At 42.9% G+C, this 22,714-nt stretch overlaps 1 protein-coding gene across 1 annotated transcript in view; it reads right to left on the reverse strand.

Moving 5' to 3' along the window:
• Window positions 1-2,453: 2,453 nt before the first annotated feature.
• The window catches only part of SLC75A1 (solute carrier family 75 member 1), a 36,010-nt gene continuing 15,749 nt past the window's right edge, over window positions 2,454-22,714 (reverse strand). Inside the window, exons 6-13 of the mRNA XM_075194288.1 lie at window positions 20,940-21,128; window positions 16,335-16,443; window positions 15,877-15,988; window positions 12,622-12,730; window positions 10,026-10,116; window positions 6,997-7,044; window positions 3,964-4,053; window positions 2,454-2,821 (exon numbers count right to left, since the gene is read on the reverse strand). Coding sequence (XP_075050389.1) covers window positions 2,715-2,821; window positions 3,964-4,053; window positions 6,997-7,044; window positions 10,026-10,116; window positions 12,622-12,730; window positions 15,877-15,988; window positions 16,335-16,443; window positions 20,940-21,128 — 855 coding nt within the window. The 3' untranslated portion in view covers window positions 2,454-2,714. The remainder of the gene's footprint in view (window positions 2,822-3,963; window positions 4,054-6,996; window positions 7,045-10,025; window positions 10,117-12,621; window positions 12,731-15,876; window positions 15,989-16,334; window positions 16,444-20,939; window positions 21,129-22,714) is intronic.

Raw genomic sequence — 22,714 nt, forward strand, 5'->3', positions numbered from 1 at the left:
AGCTACAGCCAATGACGACGTCCTATGGTTATAAAGGAAAATGTCTGTTCTTTCTAATCTGTTAAAATATACTGCAGTCGGTTCTTTGAATTCGGCAATAATTATTCTGCCCCTTAATCCAAATATTAATGGGTTGCTAAACTACAAAGTTACCTTATATAAAAACAGGTTTCCAATAACATTCATAAATATATATACGTAGAAGTATGCAAAACAAAATATTTTAAGCAATTGAGGCACTGGGTGATTACCAATAAGTGATAAATTGTGAATAACAAACCAAATTAACAGATAATATAACACAGTCGGCTGCTTGTTATCTTTCAGCACCTGTCTGCAAGTGCAAAAACCAAGAATCCAAAATAGAAGAGAACAGAAGTGCCACATGTAGCGTAAAAAAACATTTTACATACGTGACTAATGTAAAAGGATTCATAAAAACATACAGGCATTTGGATGATTTTTTATGAATCTTTTTATTAAAATATTTGATGATTGACAGAATGAGTCATTTAAGTATTGAGAAAAAAGTAAGATGGTGCATCTATAGCTGAGAGTCTAATGAATGAACACACTACACTATTTGGTTCTCTTGGGTTTGTGTGCGACAAAAGGATTCATCACTGTGGTATGGGAAGTTGATATAGTGAAGAAATTAATAGGAAGTCTTCATTTATCAGATAAGTCCGCATTCACTTTGCACCATCTACGTAGAAGTTACCATCTATTGAGATGTTCAACATTTGTTATGCCACTGAACGTAAGCTATTGTTATCAGACATTTCAGATAAACATGAGGCCAATACGTCAACATCCCATTAAGGTGCAAATGTGCAATGTTGGTGGATATCCCTACCTTTACGTTTGCTGAATAATACAGACAGAGAGTCGTCTGATGTGCTTCTCATCTAATGTTTAATGACGTACTTGTACTTATTACTTTGTGTCCAGCTTACGTGCTCCCTCCCCGGCCATTGCTTGTAGAGCAGGAGGACAGAGGAGGGTGCTGGCAACAGCCCTGAACGTATATTTGTGAATTTTATTAGTATCTCTTATACATGATGTCTTTAGAGAGATCAAACATTCGCTCCGAGCGCTGACAGTTTTTCATATCAGGGTAAGGCAGTCTGTGGTCCTCCAGTTGGTGTGGTACCAGAAGTCCCAGCATATCCTGGTAGCCAGAAGTTGGCAAGACCTGCTGGGACTTATAGTTCCACACCAGCTGGAGAGCCGCAGGTTTGTCCGTTGGTCATTTTTTGCTGTGTTTTCGATCAACACAACATCTAACGCCCAGTGTTTTCCCGTCAGAACCTGGCTTCTCTCAGATAACACAATGTCCCCGTTAATGGAAACATAAATATAGAATCTCTCGAACAGTTTATGTTCTTCCTACATGAAACGTGTTATGGGAGGCTGTGCACTGGCTGGAATCCAACATCCACATGGAGAGCAATCAGAATAAATAGAGAAGGGATATCTGCTAAAATACAACCAGCATTGTCATAGTTTCAGACCTCTATTTCCAGCCACGCCCCAGTGATGTCACACTCCAAACCATTGTATCGTGAGAGAATTATCACACCCAGGTTACACTGACGGCAGAACGTAGAGGGAGCTGTGGTGAATGGACAGCCTTACTAGCGCCATCGTAGAAACCAGATCTTATAACAGATGTTTATAGTCGTCTCTATACGTGGGGCTTGGCCTATAAGCATGGCGTTACTGAATGTAAGACCAGGAGGTAGACAAAATACCATAAATTTGCTCATAGCTTGTACAAGCAGATAAAACACCAATCCAGTAATAGCACAAATATGGCTTTTAAAATGTGTGTGTTACAATGGTCAGCCTCGTCTCCTTGGACCTCAGTGTGGATACAGAAAAATTTATTCGTACCAGACATGTGCAAACGTAATCCACAATGTTTTGGTTATGTACTAAAAACAGCAGCATTATCCACAACCAAACACAATAAAGATGTAATCATTAGCCCAGAATACACACAGGTCATGTGAGAAATAGTATAGCTATACAAAGAATAATGTCCTTTCTCCTTCATCCGGTCTGGGGGACACTGCTTACCATTTGTGGTGGAGGGAGTTTGGGGAGTTGGCACCGAACTAGTTAACTTTTAGTACTGCCGACAGACCCCTGCCCCCTCTTGTTCATAAAAATATCAATCCAAATTCTTATCTTTTTACAAAACAATATAACTTTTAGTAAATAAGGTTACTAGTGGTCAAATAATTACAACTGTTCTACATCAAAGAACCGGTCACAAATTATTAAATCAATAACCATAAATAATTATTTCAGGGAGGGGGGAGGGGGAGAGTGAATGAATGAATGGGTTAGTGCTGGTGTAAAGATCTTTGACCTACATCGATTTAGGTGAGGTTTATATGTAATGCCATCTAGGCGAACCAGCTACGTACCTAGGGCACAACGGAATGGGGGTTTTTTTTTTTTAGTTGTGGGGGGTTTTCTCAGTGTACTTGTTTTGCTCTTTTTTTTGTTATCCACCTATTTTCCCTGCAATGACTAATTTAGATTTTAGACCATATTCAAATACAATGTCTGGGGCCGCTTCAAATAAGCCCTGATACAGCTGCCATACTGTACAAAAAAAAAAAAGAACCCAGATTCAATTCAAGTGTTGTACAAAGGACACACCAGGTGCATCCGCAGTGCAGTAATGGTCACAGACGTCTCTCTCATTCCTCTTTTCTATCCACTTTCACCCTTCTGAGATATACCAGTGGCATCAGGAATGAGACGGCACAGATTGTGAAGCATATTTCCGCTCCGGTCAGCCAGTATACTGTAATAAAAATATAATATACTCAGGACTTACACAAACAGTTCATAAAATTGATACTGAGCATCGGTCTAGTCAGCATGTAGATGTTACCTGCTCTAACATTGTAATGATATAAGACCATACATGCCAACTCTCCCGGAATATCCGGGAGACTCCCGAATTCCGGGTAGGGTTCTCGGAATCCCGGGAGAGCTGGCAATTCTCCCGCATCAGCCGGCATGGAGGGGGTATATGGGCAGAAGGGGGTCTGACTGTCGCGATTTGTGTAATTTTGGCCCCGCCCCCAGAGACGTAATTCCTGGCTTGGGTCTTAAAAAGACCCCAAACAGGCATACATCAAGGGGGGTTGGGGGCAGGGCCAGTTCCGCTCTCCCTTCACACCCCTCTTCAGTGATCTCAAAAGACGGCGCAGAATGGTCAGACTAGAGCTAAACTCTATGATTGGGAACCGTTGCCTGTTACGGCAAAAAAGGGACATTACGGAGATTTGATCTCCACCAGCTTGTCACATTGTGCTTGTTTTCTGCTGGGCTGTATTTTTGTGCCTCTATTCTTGGGTGGTGCTTCTCTCTCTAACTACTAAATGCAGAAGGAAGGGGTTATGCTACACTGTGCCTTGCTACCAATGGGAGAATTTAGATTAAATGTAAAACAACCTTTTTTATTTTTAGATAGTGTATATTGTATTAAAATGTTATCCGAAAAAAAAAAAAAAAAACAGTACACACACATGCACATGCTCAGCAGAGAGCTTCACTAAATAGGCCCATTAGTCCTGCACAGATGTTAATGGTAAATGCTGTATTTCATACACAAGACTGCAGAGAAAGGAACAACACGTATCTGTAAATAAGTCGGATGGAGATGATCTCTGAGGGTTGTGCATGTTGTCAAGATGCACATTAAGTTATAAGTGATGATTTTCTCTTCCTGCCTACTCGGCAGAGTTTGAGCTACATTGATGTGCAGGCACTGACAGCTAGCTTCCTGGTTCCTATATTCTGGATCCTATCCAGGAATGACACACCCAGGTCACCAGTGACATGAGAAGTGCAGAAGAGGTTTCTCCCAACACCAGGACAATTCAGCCTCACAGGTCTAATCTAATCATCCTGTGCTAATTCTGGAGAGAGGACACTCACATGTCGCTGATAAGACGGGGCCCACGGCCCTGGCCAGAGCCCCCAGACTTCGAAGGATTCCCATCACCGTGCCTTTCTGGCTGGCGGAGCCTGCAGAGAGCAACCAAACAAAAAATGTCAAAGCGTCAGCAACACACTGTACTTTACGGCTTATACATGAAACGCAGACAAGTGGAGGAAATCATGTTCTCAGTGTGATCATTTTTTAACACAATAGGTAATGTTCTATAAAAAGAGGAGACATGGAAATGTTGCCTTAACTTGTCTTTAGAAAAATCTTAAATTATACTAATTACTTTTTAACGTTCTATCGCTTCTTATGCATATGAGCAAAAAAACAAGTGCCCGTGGTTTAGAGAACTCTGCAATAAAACGTCACTTGAATAGTTTGTGTTTTGTAGCAGAGCATTATCAAGAATAATGTGTGTGCTAAAGATTGTGTATTTGCAATTAATTTATTACTCATGTTAGATTTTCCATGACATTTTCTGTTACGTAGGTTGGGAAATACATATTTTCTCTGCATCCCTTAAATCCTTTCCTGACCTTCATAGATAGTGGCAGAGATGCTATTATTGTCTCATACATCCTAAGTACGAGCATCAGCGCACCCAGAAAATAGTAACAAGAGGAAATAAGACATTTATACCACAAACTATTAGGGACATTATGTTGTTTTTTTTTCACCTAACATTTTTATCCCTTTTTGCTGGTAAACACCACTACAGCTGAATATATAACACAGCCACTACTTGCTTGGAGTGCAGGGGTCATTGTGAATGACTCTTGTGTAAATACCACTACATAATTGTAAACAGGCAATGAGAGCACTGGAGCAATCCAATAAACCATTCAACAATCATGGTACAAAAGATACAAGACTTATTATAATAATACTAATGCACAATTTTCAACACAGGGAGGTTAAAAAAAAAAAAAAAAAAGATTCATACTTTTAATAGATAACTCCCATATATAATGTTAATACAAGGCTTTGCAGCACTGAGAAAGTGATCTCTACGCTCCAAAGACTTGTACTTCTAAAACCGGTTAGATGTAATAAGGTATCACTTTTATGACTATTTTTAAATAGGATGTCCATTAATTAATCCATAGCCACAGAAATCAAGGGCTGTTTTAAGACCGTAATGAGCCCAGAAATAAAGATTACATTAGTACACCGCTGTAACCCTTTGTGAAACCGAGACTATATCCAAACATAATGCCATGTGAGAGGTTATTACATTTTTATAATTTAGGGAGCCAAGGCCTACTTCTAGCACTGCAGCTGTCAAAAGCAGTGATCGGAGGTTCATACAATCCCTTAAAATAGGGACATATTCAGGGACGTCCCAAAAATATTGCAAATTTTCACCTTCTAGACCAGGGGTCGGCAACCCGCGGCTCCGGAGCCGCATTCGGCTCTTTCAGCCATCTGCTGCGGCTCCGGAGTCCGGGTGTCAGTGGCAAAGGGGATGACAGAGCGCCTCTCTGTCACCCCCTTTGCTAAACTAATTACTATTTAAAAATATAAAAAACGAATGGGAGCCGGCAGAGGAGAGAGCGCTCCTCCCCGCCGCAGCTCCCTATTGGCTGAATGACGCTGACGCGACCTTAGGGTCACGTCAGCATCATTCAGTTGACAGAGAGCGCACCGAGGAGGAGCAGAGAAGAGAGGATCCTGGGCCGGGACACCACCTGAGTGAAGGTAAGTAAATAAAAAAATATTTTCTTGGGGGCTGCATAATAAAAAAATAGGACCTATAAAAGGGGGCTAAATTATAAAAAAATGGGACCTATAAGAGGGGGCTACATAATAAGGGTTTTGTGGCTACCAAGGTTTTTTTTCTCCGGAAAACGGGTCCAGATGGCTCTTTGAGTGTTTAGGGTTGACTAACCCTGGTCTAGACCAATTATCCAATGAAGTTAGAAAGAGAATATAAAATCTCAGAGCAAATGTATGTAGTGATGTATTATTTAGCCATTATATAATGTATAAAATGCTTCCAACTCCATCATCATGTATAGTACAGACAGCAGGCAGAGTGAGATGTAGAACACAATAAATGTCGAAGGTAGAAATGCCATAAATAGCATCTATTTGATTTATTAATGAGCTGAGAGCTAATGTACAGCGAGACAGGATGTTACCACCACATGGATAAGACAGCGCCCAGATCTATACACAGGGAGGTACCGCTGTTAACCCTTCACAAACTGCACCTCTGACTGCAACGCAAAGGAAGTAACACCTGCCCCACATGGTACAGTCCCTGACACTAGGCCCAAGTGCCAACGATCGGAGCCTAATTTGGCAGCTCACGTAAGAGGCCAAACCGGACAAGATACAGACAGATCTCTCCTAGTGGCACTGGTGATAGTCTGCGCTGTCTGAAGATATGTCCAATATATTAGTCATCGGTGGTCACCTTTCATCGCATTAAACAACATGTCCCATAATAATCCAATTGATTCTGATCAGATTGTCATTACTGCAGATATTGCAGCATGTGTGGTCAACATAATGCATACTTGCCAACTCTCCCTGCATGTCAGGGAGACTCCCTGAAATAGGGGTGATCTCCCTCACTCCCTGAAGAGTCTGGCATTCTCCCTGATGCTGAGCCAGTACAAGACGTGGTTGGCTTCGCCCTCTGTGGCATGATGTCACAGTTCAGAAATTGTGTCCTATGTCCATGTATTGATGCCTATGGAGGTGGCCATTTTCATGGAGACCAAGATTTAATCAAAGACTGACAGGTAAGACAACATGACTTCAGTAATGGAGACAGAAATGTAAGAGACACTTCAATCTCTAGAGATTCATTAGCTGCTTTTCTTTAACGTATAGTTGCCTACTCTCCCGGAGAGTTACCTCACGCCTCAGCGATGACACTAGCTCTCAGTGAACATACAGGCCGCAGTCTCAGAATTCTTGGCTCAGCCCACATAATGTCTGCTTCCACTATGTATGTGGCCTAAACACTTTAACTAAGCAGTGAAATGATGAACTGACAATATTATTCTACTTACCATATGTTGACACCAATGACGATAAACATGGAACAACAATAGCTGCAGCTGGAATAGAACATAAATACAGTTAGGTTTATAGAACACGGACATCCCAGCGATACTATAACCTGTTGTGCTATAGTCTGTACAGCTGTCTAACACTTCTCCTCCTGCTACTTTTGTATTGTCCCTAATTCTTGTCACAGTTTAACTGAAACAAAATCCTCCAAAGCGGAGTAACTGTAAAAGTGATAACTTCTCTGAGTAACTCTAAGAAAAGGGTAAATAGAAAATAAGGGGCATTCTCTGTATCTAACAAGGTACATTTTAGATAAAGGCGAACATTTTAACATTAATACTTTCCCTTTATTGTGTTTGCCCCCCCCCCCCTTCCTAAAGTGACACCTGATCGCTGTATTTGACAAGTAATTTAACTAATTATTTATCTTGAAGACGGCACAAGAACCGTCCAATCACTTGCCTCGGTTTTTATTTCCTGCAGCTCAAAAGTTGTCAAACACAGAAATTGTGGATTACACCAGGTGGGGGAAAGTCCTTTTAATCATTTTGTATGGAAGTCATAAGCAAGGTAACAATACACCTATATAGCTTAGTATATTATATTGTACTGAATGAAAGACAACTTGTATGCAGTTCGCACAGAGGTGTGTTTGAGACCACAACCTTCCCACATCAGGACCCTCACTACAATATGAATGGAAGTAAATTATGAGAGAAGGCAGTACTCTATCCTCACGTGTTCTACCAGTTAGCCAAGGTTAATTACCCTACTCAATTGTCACAATATTCTACACTTCTTCTAACTGCAGTGAACGCAGCTCTGTTCTTCCTCATATTGCTTCCTGCTGATACAGTAACAGAAAGGACATAAATATACTGTATAGTTATGTACAGTGTATTTCCTGTGATGACATATAGAGATTTCATACAGGATTTCCTGCTAATAAAACTACTAAAACGCACTGAGCACCATTACAACCACAATGAAACATGATGGAGCTAAAGTATAGTCTATAATGCCCCCTACTGGCGCTGAAGGGAAGCACACCAGAGTGTTACATTGAACACATTGGGAGGGCAAGAAAATAGAATATAACTTATCTCACACTGCATTATGGTTGTTTGATACAATAATTAACGTTACTGGCACTATGGTTTTGAATGAACAGGATCAGAAATATCATCGAACCAGCAGACAGAAACAAAACAATAATTGCCAGAGCACCGCTTGGCATGTGGTTTAGATCAGCAGAGCGGGGCGTGTATACATGGCACACTTCCAAGTTACAGTCACTATGTCAGCAGAACAATTGCTACGATAATAGGGCCCCGGGATCAGGGAGGGAGACTGTAATTACAGAGGGGAACACAGTATACCTTTCTAAACAGGGTCTATGAGAAACTAAAAACACAACATGGATAATGTCAGACACCCTTGGATAAGAGCTATGACTAGCAGCTGAGACCAGTGTTAGAGTTGGGGACGTAGGTGCTATTTATTAGTTAGCTCTGATTGATAGAACCCTAATTATGTGTAAATAAGTGAATGTAGGGCGCCCGGTCTAAGAAATGCGAACAGCATTGTAATTTGTCAGTAATATATACTCCCCTCCCAGTACTGTTTTTAGACCTTGTGGAGCCCCTTCAAAAAACTGTAGAATGTCCTTCCACCATAACAACACATAGAGACATTGCTTATGTTTATCAGCAAACTAAACAAAGTGAAATAATCATACTATATTTCCAGTACAGTACAGTAACTATGATGTATTAGTTAATACATGTTAATGAACACACACGTTTTTATCTTTCCCTTAAGGGCCGCTAAATCTAAGATACACACTACTGGTGACGTTTACAATTATACATATAAAGATTTCAGGAGCCTATCAGAACTGTAGATATTGCAGATAAGTCGTGTTCATGTGGGAGGGGGGGGGGGGAGACATTTTGTTGTGGTCATGTAGGGGGAGACATTTTCCTACACTACTAGACAACCTTAATCATATAGTAGACTAAGGCTTAAAACTGTGTTTGACAGCAGGCAGGCTGTCTAACAAATTCACCAAGCAATCAAAAGAAATACCATAAGGGGAGTGACATAACTATAGGCCCATGGGCCCAGGTATCCCCCTAGGGAGTTACAGTATTTTCCAACAGGTGTCCCCTATTGCCAGTAAAAACTCCAATGTAAACTTAATATAATCTTAACTGCTCATCAGTTACTATTAGATCAAGTTTTCATGGTTCTATTATTGCTGCCTGGCAAGGGAGAGTGAATCAACTCTCAGTTACCTGTCGCGGGGCTTCCCTCTATGTTGGGTTGTCCTGATGACATCACTATGTGCAGCATGGTGGCTTAGTGGTTAGCACTTCTGCCTCACAGCACTGAGGTCATGAGTTCTCCCCGTGTTTGCGTGGGTTCCTCCGGGTGCTCTGCTTTCCTCCCACATACCAAAAACATACTAGTAGGTTAATTGGCTGCTATCAAATTGACCCTAGTCTCTCTCTCTCTGTCTGTGTCTGTGTGTGTGTATATTAGGGAATTTAGACTGTAAGCTCCAATGGGGCAGGGACTGATGTGAGTTCTCTGTACAGCGCTGCGGAATTAGTAGCGCTATATAAATAGCTGACCATGATGATGATGTGACATCATTGCAGAGCATTGAAATCTATGCGCACAGGGTTTTATAAAGGCAGGACCATCTATGTGATCCGAAGTCATGTGATATGGGATCCCCAGGCCTCCCTCATCGGCCCCTTCAGTATGCTACACCCCGACATAATGGAGCTAATCAGTCCAAGACCTCTCTGGACGATGCCAAAAGGTTTCCTTTATATACTCAGTACAGCATGAGCATTATATACATATGTGAAAGTAATTGTTTCTCACTAAAACAACATAGTGTACAACATGTAGAAAGTGAAAATCCACAGTCTAGCATAGGAATTATTCAGTGAAAGGCAGATGTAGACAGTACGTATATACGTATAGAGGAATTTAGTCCTTAATAAGAGAAACTTACCAAAAGAATAAAGAAGTAGTCCAAAGCCCAGCATGGTCAGGCTGTTTGCCCATCCAATCAGCAGGAAGGCTGGAATCAGCAGAATAATGGCCTGCAGGACACATAAGACAGCTCACATATCAACTTGGGGGTCTGTAAAAACACTTGGCCTGAGACCTAATCACAAACTTTTCTGACCCCATATATAATCATTGCATTATATTATCATCAGTTATAATTGGCGAGTTGTAACTGTTATTAGTATATACAATAATGAGGATTGTAATATTTGATATATAGATTTATTTTATTTGAACAATGTTTCATTATTATTTTTTTAAGCCATGCTTTTATAAGATCATCCATATCTTTAGGTTTACAATTATACATTTCTAGAAATCACCCTGCATGAGATTAGCTGATAATCAGCTTTAGCGGCACATTTAGACTTAAAGAACAGAGTTGAACTCTAAAAAACATTACATTTAAATATGAACTGTGCATCCAAATACTGCAGTATACACATAATACAACTAAAACTCCTTGTTACTGTATTCAGCACTAAACAATCCATGCGTTATAATGATCTCCCTTGACCTCGTCTTCTCTCATCAATGTGCTCTCTCGGACTTCTCTAACTCTCCCACACCCACCAAATCTACCCTCACTAACGAAATATTGATGCTCTAGACCCTACTACTTTCTCCTCCCCTCTCGAAACTCTCCTCTCCCCTCTTTCCACCCTGGTCTGTCTCGACCAGATCACCTCTCTCTACAAACACTCACTCTTTTCACTGTACATCACCTCCCCTTCATTACTTCCTTCGGTCTCCAGTATCACCTTTACACTGATGACATTCAACTCTACCTCTCTTCTCCTGATCTGTACCCTCCCCTACCCTCTTGTGTATCCGACTGCCTTTCCACCATCTCCTCTTGGATGTCCTCTCAAAATTAATATTGCCAAAGCCGAACTTATTGTCCTCCCTCTTCCTCAATCTTCATCCCACCTTGACCTCTCTATCACTGCTAACAATACCACTATGTCTTCTGTTCCCCAACTCCACTGCCTGGGCGTCAACCTCAACTCTTCCCTCTCCTTTACCCCCCAAATTCAGTCTCTTGCCCAATCCTGTCTCCTCCAACTACTCAGCACCGCCCGGATCCGGCCCTTCCTATCCCAGGATGCCACCAAAACAATTATCCATGCGCTTATTTCCCGTCTTGGTTCCTGTAACCTCCTCCTCACCGCCCCCCCCGCTCCCACCTCGCCCCGCTTCAGTCTGTACTTAATGTGGCTTCTAGGCTTATTTTTCTTTCACGCCGCTCTTCTTCTACTTCTCCTCTCTGTCTTACACTGGCTCCCCTTCACCTACAGAAGCCTTTTAAAACTCCTCACCCCCACCTACAAGGCCCTCTGCCACTCCACTGCTCCCTACCTCTCCATTCACATTCTCACCTGCTCCCTACGATCGGCCAATGACAGTTGTCTCTCCTCCACTCTGAGCACCACATCCCACTCCCGAATCCAAGATTTTGCCCGGGCTGCACCCCTCCACTGCAACGACCTCACTCGCTCTATCCGAATCTCCCCTAGTCTATGCACCTTCAAACAGGCACTTAAAACTCACCTGTTCCTGAAAGCCTACCCATCCTACTATCCATCCACCTAACCCTCTCTCCATGCTTGACTTTGTCACCTCTCTCTTCCCCCATCCCTTTCTCGCTCTTCTTGTGCTCGATCCCCTCCACTGACTGCCCCTTGTGCCTCCTGTCTGTTTGCCCTCCCTTTGGTTGTAAGGATGTAAGCTCTTAAGAGCAGGGGTCTCTTCCTCCCTTTGGTTGTAAGGATGTAAGCTCTTAAGAGCAGGGATCTCTTCCCTCCTGTCTCTATACCTATTCTTGTGCTCCAACTTCACTGTACTAGTTATGCTTAGAGCTATTGGAGTGTTGGTATTACTCGTTTATCGTTCTGTACTCTTTTACCCTGTATGGTCTACTGTTTGTATTTTGTACAGCGCTGAGGATATCTTGTGGCACTTTATAAATAAAGGATAATAATAGTAATATCCTACACTGTATTATAGGTTATACATTTATAAGATTAACGGGAGCATATTTGTATCTGAAGTGAAATAATCAAGCCCACAACAGAACATGCCACATTGAGGTGGTGATTTTTCTGTCAAAATATAAAATATACATATACATATATATACATATATAAAGGTAAATCCAACTTAAAATGTCTCCATTTGTCTTTGAGCTAAAATTGCCTTTCCATTCTCCTGTCTGGCTCTCTCCGCTGAGTGACAGCTGCAGCAGCGAATTGTAATACAGTAAGGGGAGGGAGTGAACAAAACACTTTGACATATTGGGTTAGCTTTATCAAACATTCTAAAAAGGAAAAGTGGAGGTGTTGCCCATGGCAACCAATCAGATTCTAGCTATCATGTTCTAGAATGTACAAGACAATTGATGACTTGTGGACTTCTCCACAGCTGCAAGTGTATAGTACACTAGCAGAGATTTATCCCTGAGCCACTGGTGGCATGGGCTCCCCCAGCATGCAGTTCTGCAGCCACGCCGCGTACACATGACGTTAGTGCATATTTACCCTCTTCACAGCTTTCACTTCATTTCCTGGCTTGATTCTTCTTGCGTATCCTCCCTGGATCAGTGCCATGGTAATTCCAATGAAGAAAAACATCTTCCCCTGCTGCATGCTGCCAAGGAAAATCAAAGAGCGCGGGTTACAGGCTTCACAGCAATGTGTTTACTCTCCATCGGCCCTGATCTCATCCAGATGTCCCCCGCTCTCTGCTGGACATCCGAACAATCTCCACCCTAAGCTTTATGTTTATACCGGCGTATAACCCTATAGTATGAATCTGAGGTCAGGAAAACATACCGGCTCTTTTCTAAAGAACACGCAGCGCTTCAAAGACAAGTGGCAGCGCATAAATCATAATATGATACGAATAAATGGTTCTATATGTCATTCAGCTTAAAGCGCACTGAAAATAAATCCACTTTCAAAGAAAAATATTACCATATTTATAGGCAGGGTTTGTTATTCTTCTTGGGGAGACATTCTGCACACAGAACAATTTTTATATAATGGAATAAAGCTGAATACTTGGCTGGTATTCAGTCATTGTTGAACAAATCAGCGATTAGACAAGGTGGTACAAAAGTTTTATCCTAACAGAAAGTCAGACAAATCTGTCCCACACTCAGGACGTGGGAGAGGTAAGCGATTGTATTATTGTGATAGAGACACAAAACTTGAATACAGGGTACAATATTTAACATACATATTCTCATTATTTTTATTGGAACCTAGCAGTGCAATCCATTTAGCCTCCATCTGCTAGAGTAATTTACACATGTATTAGGTTTATGTAATGAGGCAATGGAAAAGCTAAGTCCAAATACGTTCATCATTGCTGTTAGCAGTTAGAACAGTTCAGCGACAGGTTTCGGAGTTACATAACTTTGCTAAATATCCTCAGTTTGCAAAGAACGCCCATTTTATCTGGCCGTTGTCACTCTGGCCTGCTTTGTAATTGGCAATAAAGTCACTTGCATCACTATTTCTATCAGTCAAGGGACTTTTTCAAAAACATTAATCAATTTTAAGCCTCTTAAAGCATTTTAGCACTATTTGCAGTTCACCAACACGGTAATAATACACTCTGTATAGGGACTGTCCTTATAACATTACGCCGAGTCCTACAAAAATTTATATTGTGTTTCAACTAAGGACTGTTCGGTGATAGTGGCCCTTAAAAACGATACACTTAAAATTCGACATAAAGAAAAATCAATGGGTACTTCTTATATCTTTTTAAATATGAATCTATTAAATTGCACCACACACAGGTCGGAAGCCATTGTGTGTATTGAACCAAAATTCACAAGCATGGAGACAATCAAAACACTCAGATGTTCCTTGAATATCTTGTGAATTTTGGATCAGCTTACAAAACAAAATGGCTGCCGGCATGTTGTGTAGGCAACAGGAGCACTGCCAGAAAGCTGCAAAATAACTAGTCTGACTATAATTTTCATTTACTCTAGAATCCTCCCATCAAATACTAATTTACTGAATGCCCTCTAAAACCTTGCCAGGACTCTACAAACAGGTACCAGTCTGATATGAGATGGTCATAGTGTGGGTGATAGTAATGTGCGCTGAAAGAGTTATCGGTGTGAGTGTTGTGATTCTGTATTAAGGGCACGTCTTTTACCCATTCCGTCACCAGAGATCATTTAAAATGGAATTTAAGGAAAAAGCTGACAGCACATCTGTGTTTCTGCTAAGCCTGCACAAACAAGGCAGCCAGCTTGGCCGAAGCCAGACGTGTCCTCAGAGTTAACATTCTTGGAATATTACGGCCGTCTGCCGCGCTATACACTAAATATGGAGGGCAGAAGTGTTTATTTGTCCTCCATTACACACTTTTACATCTTACTTATATAGTCCCTGTTTCTCATAGCCACACTTAGGAAAGCTGTGGATCTCCAATTGCTGTAGAACTACAAATCCCAGTAGGCTGGGGGACATGTAAGCAGGAACTGAAGGACCTGCTAGAGCTTCATATTCAAATCACCTCCAGGGTCCCAGTGCACTGATTGCAGTGAGGGTAGTTTTACCTCTGAGCCAGATGGATGACCACTGTGTCATACAGGCACATGTCACACATATGTATTTTTGCTGTTCCTATTACGTTGGGCTCTGTTAAATTTTGTGTTGTGAGCTTCCTAGTGATGTGATTGGCTACAAGTTCTAGTCCTGTGAAAGTTCTAATTAGCTACTAAATCCCTGTGAGATTCTAATTGGCTGCCATATCCCTGCGAGATTCTAATTGGCTGCTATATCCCTGTGAGATTTTAATTGGCTGCTATATCCCTGCGAGATTCTAATTGACTGCTATATCCCTGCTAGATTCTAATTGGCTGCTATATCCCTCTGAGATTCTAATTGGCTGCTATATCCCTGCGAGATTCTAATTGGCTCATGGCTATAGGATGGTTTTAACAAGCGCTCCTCAAAAGTTGCTTATACATGGAAAAAAAAAATGCAATGGATTTGAGAGGTTGGTCTAGCCATGTGATCATTCTAATATCCTAATTGGCTACAGGTCGGTCTATGTGCACTGTCTAGTGCTCCGATTATATCCACACCCACTTCAAAGTCGCTGAGAAAATCAGTAAACACGATTGTCCTTCACACATTTGTGAAGTGGTGACTAACCTGCGGATCTCACACTCTTTACTTGAAAATGTGGGGTGCAGGGGGTGGGGTCGACAGGGGCCCCCAGCCAGCTGCCCCCAATCTGACTTATTCTCTGCTTTGGAATAATACGTTTGTCGCCGAAGACTTCCAGCATCAATTTTACAGGTGCCTGTGTGCTGTTGGGGGACCCTGCTCCTTTCACTATCTAACACTCATCATGTGGCTCCTGCTTCCCTCCATTCCTTTCCATACTCTATGACATTGCCCCATGCTATATGGTCCTGTCCTAACTTACACAATCACATAAGTACAGGTCACTGACTCCAACAAGACCAGCTCACACATCCCATATAGGACTGCCTGCATATGAAAATGAAGCACAGTAGACTCATAAGGGGGAGATTCAATTGTCGGCAATGCGGCGATTACGGTAGGAATCTCTGCTCATCTTTCTGCACACCTCTATGGGCTCAGATAAAAAATGAGCGGAGATTCCAGCCATAACGTCTGGGCGAGACATCTCCGCACAAACTTTCTGAGACGCCTCATATAAGAATCCTGGGATTCTCCTGTACCTTACCCACAGCTAAGCTCTCTGTCAGGCCTTCTACCTGCTGGGACGTGGCTCACCTGTTGAACTGGAAGCGCTGGTGGGTGAGGAAGCTGATGCTGTACTCAAGGCCAGAGAATAAGAAGAGGTACAGGAAATAGACCAGCCCCAGGGCTCGGAGGCTCTTCAGACCTTCACATAAACAAATAACGTGTTATGCTGGTATATTACAGTCAGAGATACATACAGAGTCATTAGCCACGTTCAGTGCGGACCTCAGCACCTCTGTAATAGCACAGAGCAACTGACCACAAATCACTAAACTGCATCTGGTCCAAGTGATGAAATCAGCGCGCCTCTCTGCGGTTTGTAGCTCCTTTGTGGTTGAGCAAACCTCATTATTTTTTTAATGCCCACCCTGTAATTTAGCGCAAATAGTAATTTTGTAAGTGTTAGGTACTTGTCCTTTGTAGTTCTGGGATTAAAAATTAAGTAAAAAAAACAAACTAAAAATATACATATACATACTGAAACGTACTTTCATGAGAAGGGGAGTCCTGTCTTCTGGTCACAGCTGAGAACTGGAACAGGGACACAGGACTGAGCAGGTCTGAAGCCCCCTGAAAGCCGATCATCATGGAGGAGACCTACAGAATGTTGGCACAAGGGATAAGAACATGGAACGCGGAAGAGGCCACATCCTGCATTGCAGTTAGGATACCTACCCTCACACACTGCTATACTAAAATGACTAAGGAGCGAATAACAAAACAGAAAGGTTTTATATCCACTTTGGGGTTCATGCTAGACGTACATCTGCTTAGTGTAAAATCGTGCAAATATGTCCTGCATATGCTCAATAACAAACAAAGTGTGCGTTATGTCCGTATGCAAATATGGTACTTGCGCCTCCTTGATCTCGAAGACGCGCATTGGGGGAGGGAGGGGGCGTGCATATGCAGGCCGAGTACCGTAACGGCGTGTTTGTGTGATTGGGAATGGAGGCAGAGCTGCACAGAGACAAATATATGCCTGTCTGTAGCTGTATCACTTGCAGATGCCTGAGGGCTGGTGCAAACACAGACTGATAAGGACGACGGTTACCAGCACTACGTGGCCGCTTCTGATTGGCTGATTATGTAGTCAACTCTGCAGCTTTCTTCATTGTTCGTGCCTATATTATATGATTTTGTAGGTGTATTTTAGAATGCTTTGATTCATACATGAGAAGGTAGATTATACTTGCTGTATTGTAGAGGGACTTATTTTTTTAATTTAAATCAAACCTAATTGTCAGGATGGGAGCATAAATCTGATATGATGAAATAAAATATTGAATGTCAGGGCCCAAATAAAACATTTCATTCATACCTAAATGAACCTGATTTTCAACTCAGATAAATGTTTGACCAAATGTTTTTACAAAGGAAACAATTAGCCCAGTAGGAGGTAATTAGGTTAAGGAGACCTGCTTAAGATATGCAGATCACAGATATTCATTGTTTTGATCATGTATTCCACTTCCTAATTGACTTCATTTCAATAGGTTGTGTAAACACAAAGAACCACTAAATGTAAATGACAGAGCCATATGCCTTAGGTGAGATCCTTGTAGACAAAGATAGCATTTGAAGACTGCCTATAAAGATATATAGAAATATGAGCATCAAAGGAAAATGTCTTCATAGTTCATATTTTGGAAAATCCAGGTGCTACTCCATACTGAGGAGAAATCCCATCAGGGTTGTGAATGACAGGCACGGGTGGTATCCGGGAACAACTAAAATCACATATCTTTGGAAAAGGTATGTCACATTGTCAAAATTTCATCGTTTTTGGTATCAAAAGGTTTGACAGAGTCATAGGGGATTTATCTGTGTGATGCGCCACAGAAAAGTTAGATCACATAGTAGAATTGGTTAGTAAATCAGGCAACATGCAAATGGTGATTGAAAAAAGTCTCACAGGCCACAACCCCCTGGGTGTAGAAAGAGGTGTGGAAGTGTCTTTAAAAGGCTGAGACCAGGTATAGCAAAGGGTTAGACTTTTTTAGGAAATCAATTCACATTGATAAGCTGTCCATCTTCCTAGCCAATTTCCCATGGCACAGATTATGCAACTCAAGTAAGTGATATTCTGAATGTAACCACTTTTATTTTAAACTGTTTTTCTTGTGTATGTTAATTGTTTATTCATTATTTTTTATATCTATATGCCCTGTACTTTTGCATATTAAATCTATAATTTAATATGTTGCGTCCTTGATACTCTAACTAATCCATTAGCCTGTTAAGAAGAAAATAGCTTGCCCAAGTTAACCCTTGGAATGCCGGTGTGATTGGTTGATACATTTAATTAACAAGCTGTGTGTGCTTGCATTTACATTTGTGTAACAGTCTGGAGGTGTGAAGAGTTAACCCTTTGCTTGCTGGTGTGGGTCTTGCTAGTCTGTGGATAGCTAGAAGTCTTGTGTGCCAGTGTGGGACAGTATATTGGGGTCCTATTGCCCGTATTCAATAGGTGGTGGCAAACCTGAAGTGTGTGAGCACTGTTTGGGGGCCATTTAGTAGGTCTATAACCTGTGTGATAGGTAAAGAGAGACTGCGGGCTGGAATCGTGTGAGCTCATGCAACAAACACCTCAAAGTCACGGCAGCTGGGAGCGTGTTCATTATACGAATAGTGAATGCACGTCTTATGACCTGGTTGGGTGTAAATGTAATTGGGTGTAAATACACCTGATGTAAGCATGGAGCATATGCTTCTGAATGCATCTTCAGATACTTCAACTAGGCATATGGATGTAAATACGCTATTTTTACGTGCAGCTTTTAGAACTTACTTTCTAGATGCGCCCACCAGAGTAATATGAGGAGGACATGCAGTTGATACTTTTCGTGAAGGTCACCATAAGAGTTAACCCTCCAGGAGAGGTAATGCTATTTTACAACTACACGCCCTACATTGGTGCCATGACGGACATTCCTGCAGCTAAGCGACACGTATAAATCTTACAGACCCATCAGGAGAGGAGTTTCTTTCCTGTCTGACAAAAATGTGGCAGCCCCAACACCCACATTCCCACCGCATGACCTTCACATCTCACACCGCACAGCAAGAAGATTATGGAAAGATGTTCAGTGCTGCAGTGATGTCATACAAAGCAATGGAAATAATGCATCTAGATTGTAAGCTCTGTGGAGCACACCTCAGTCTTCCAGTGACAATAGTTTATGTTTGTTCTGGACTTCCCATAGCAGTCTGGGGGTTTTTTGCTGCAGGAAATATTTAACCGAAATGCTTAAACTGCTAGGCTTTATTTATTAACGGAGGAAGCGGATTGTTTTATAAACCAGACTCAGGGGCAAACGCAGGATTTGTAGAGGGGGGTTTCCACACCACGCCACCAGTGTGCGTGACCAGCATGCATGGGGGCGTGGCTATAATCTTAGACACTACTGCACTACTATTAGGTGCACACAGTTCTCCCATTTCAAGCAGAGCTGTGGGAAGCGGGAGCAGGGTCCAGCCACCTCAATTATACAGTGCCCCAGGCTTGGAGGGGGGTTTCCAGACACTAGAAACCCCCCCCCCCTTGGTTTGCCTATGAGACTGATACATCTACAGAAGCTTTACAGCAAGGAGGGAGCTTTTAATAGGGATTTCCACTCTATGAATGTCCCCTCCTCTATATGTCACTCTTCTTGGACCTCCAGTATAATCTGCAGTCAGGAGTCGGACTACTGTTTATATGCTCAAGGTCACGGCACAGGACTAGTCATTTGTGGGCCCCATGGCAAGATTTTATACCGCCCAACAAAGAGGGAAAACGGGCCCCCTAGCTGCGGGCCTCCAGTATCTGAGGTATCCCTCTGCTACTACTACCTAGTTAAGCATTTGGGAACAGTGGTGGTTATTATGGATTCAGAAAACATAATGTTCCGTGTTCTATCATTATGTTTCCAACTAATAGGAGCCTCATGTAAGTTGCATCTGTCCAGTTCTACATAATATATACAGTACTAATGTCAATAAAACAAGTTTGATGGAAGTCTTTATTTTTTATTCCCCTCCCAATCGCAGTACATGATACATATCAGGAGACAGGGATTTATTTTAGATTGGAATAATATATATATATATATATATATATATATATATATATATATATATATATATATATCTTTAATATAAATGTCTAGTGGCGTGTGTTAGTCTGTCTGTGTGTGTGTGGAAAAAATAAAACCAAGCTGCAGCACCACCTGCTGGGCGGAGTTATACACGGACCTACTAAATTCTTAGTGTGTGTGGGGAAAAAAATTCAGAAAGGGCTGAAATTTGGTATACTAAGATGTTTTTAATTTGTTAATTTAATTTGGTAATTGTTAAAAGTGTTTATAAAGATTTAAAAAAAATATATATATATTTCTTGAAGGAGAAGTGACAGTTGGGAGTGGTTGGTGGTTGCCGGGGGTGACAGTGGGGAGTGGTTGGTGGTTGCCGGGGGTGACAGTGGGGAGTGGTTGGTGGTTGCCGGGGGTGACAGTGGGGAGTGGTTGGTGGTTGCCGGGGGTGACAGAGTGAGAGGAGTGTGATACTCAGGACCGCTGAGAGAGATCCCTGTGTCTGGATAGACATCTGGATAGATGTGGCGATGAAAATGAAGGATGAGGTGATGGAGAAGAATGATGAGGTGGTGACATGTGGACAAACCACGTTAAAAAAGGGCGCTTACGTCGGGAAGTAACGCTCTTCCCCTGAGGAGGCCTGGGCTATGGCCCAAATGCATGACAAGAACCTTTTTAATACCTTAAGTAGCTTGATTTGACTAGAATGCATGAGTATCATGCACGGGTTAACTTATATATATATATATATATATATATACATATTGCACAGATAAATGGAACAGGCACATAGATTGGAAAGATAGGGCCTGAGAATAGATTTAAATGCCACTTCCCTGAATGTATATCTATTTGCATGAAAGTGCTTTCGTACATATGATCCATTGACTCCATAAAACTTTCAGCCCAGTAACCATCCGTTCCTGTGAATGTATATTGTATATTTACAGATTATTGTTTCACATTTTCAGATCTACACTAAAGTTCTATGTTCTAAATGTTCTGTAGAGGACTTACCCTGTTCTCCTTAGGAAGGGTCTCTGGGAGGAGTAGAAGGATGAACACCAGATCGATAACAGAGAGGATAAGGGCGAGGAGGGCGGGTCGGACATAGAAGAGCTCTCCGCTGGCCGTGTTCATCGCAAAGTAAGCTCCAACCATGGGTCCTATGGTGAAGCCCAATGAGAAAGCAACACCGATCATTGCCTACGAAAAGGAAATATATTATTTCTTCATAAAGCATTGGCTGGGGATTACATAAAGTGCTCCCATTATATACAAGTACAATCTAGACCTGAGGATGAAATGATTGAGGGGAACAGATGTAGGTAGAGAATTAGGAACGCTGTAGGCTCGGAAGGTTGTACTAGCAAAGCTGGTATGTTCTTTAATAGGGATGTTAATAGGATGTATGTTGTGCACTGGAAAAATGCTTCCCCCATGCTAAAATCTTCATTTCAGCTGCTGAAACCTAGCATAGATATCGGAGTCTCTACTATATAGAGTAACCCAGTGGTTCCCAAAGTGTGCGCCGCGGCAACCGCTGTCACAGTGGTGCCGCGGCCAGGTAGAGGGAAAAAAAAAATAACAACTTACCAATCCAGCAGCGCCCGGGGCCCAGCATCCTCCCTCCTCGCTTCTCACTGAATGTCAGGCGTGACGTCATCATGCTCGACATTCGGTGACAAGAGGCAGGAGAGAGGAGGATGCTGGGTCCCGGGCGCCGCCGGATTGGTAAGTTTTTTGGATTTTTATGGTTTGTTTTTCCTCTTCCTGGCCCCCGGGATGCAGAGGGGGCACAGAGTGAGAGGAGGACGCACAGGGGGCAAAGAGTGAGAGGAGGACGCACAGCGAGCACAGAGTGAGAGGAGGACGCACAGGGGGCACAGAGTGAGAGGAGGACGCACAGGGGGCAAAGAGTGAGAGGAGGACGCACAGCGGGCACAGAGTGAGAGGAGGACGCACAGGGGGCACAGAGTGAGAGGAGGACGCACAGGGGGCACAGAGTGAGAGGAGGACGCACAGCGGGCACAGAGTGAGAGGAGGACGCACAGGGGGCACAGAGTGAGAGGAGGACGCACAGGGGGCACAGAGTGAGTGAGTGATGGATGCACAGGGGGGCACAGAGTGAGTGAGTGATGGATGCACAGGGGGCACAGAGTGAGTGAGTGATGGATGCACAGGGGGGCACAGAGTGAGTGATGCATGCACAGGGGGGCACAGAGTGAGTGAGTGATGCATGCACAGGGGGGCACAGAGTGAGTGATGGACGCAGAGGGGGCACATAGCGAGAGATGGAAGCAGAGTGGGCACAGAGTGAGAGATGGACGCACAGGGGGCACAGAGTGAGAGATGGACGCACAGGGGGCACAGAGTGAGAGATGGACGCACAGGGGGCACAGAGTGAGAGATGGACGCACAGGGGGTACAGAGTGAGAGATGGATGCACAGGGGGCACAGAGTGAGTGAGAGATGGATGCACAGGGGGGCACAGAGTGAGAGATGGACGCACAGGGGGCACAGAGTGAGTGATGGACGCACAGGGGGCACAGAGTGAGTGATGGATGCACAGGGGGCACAGAGTGAGAGATGGACGCACAGGGGGCACAGAGTGAGTGAGTGATGGATGCACAGGGGGGCACAGAGTGAGTGATGGACGCAGAGGGGGCACAGAGTGAGTGATGGACGCAGAGGGGGCACAGAGTGAGTGATGGACGCAGAGGGGGCACAGAGCGAGAGATGGACGCAGAGGGGGCACAGAGCGAGAGATGGACGCAGAGGGGGCACAGAGT

Source organism: Mixophyes fleayi, chromosome 1 (assembly GCF_038048845.1).
Source record: "Mixophyes fleayi isolate aMixFle1 chromosome 1, aMixFle1.hap1, whole genome shotgun sequence".
NCBI lineage: Eukaryota > Metazoa > Chordata > Amphibia > Anura > Limnodynastidae > Mixophyes > Mixophyes fleayi.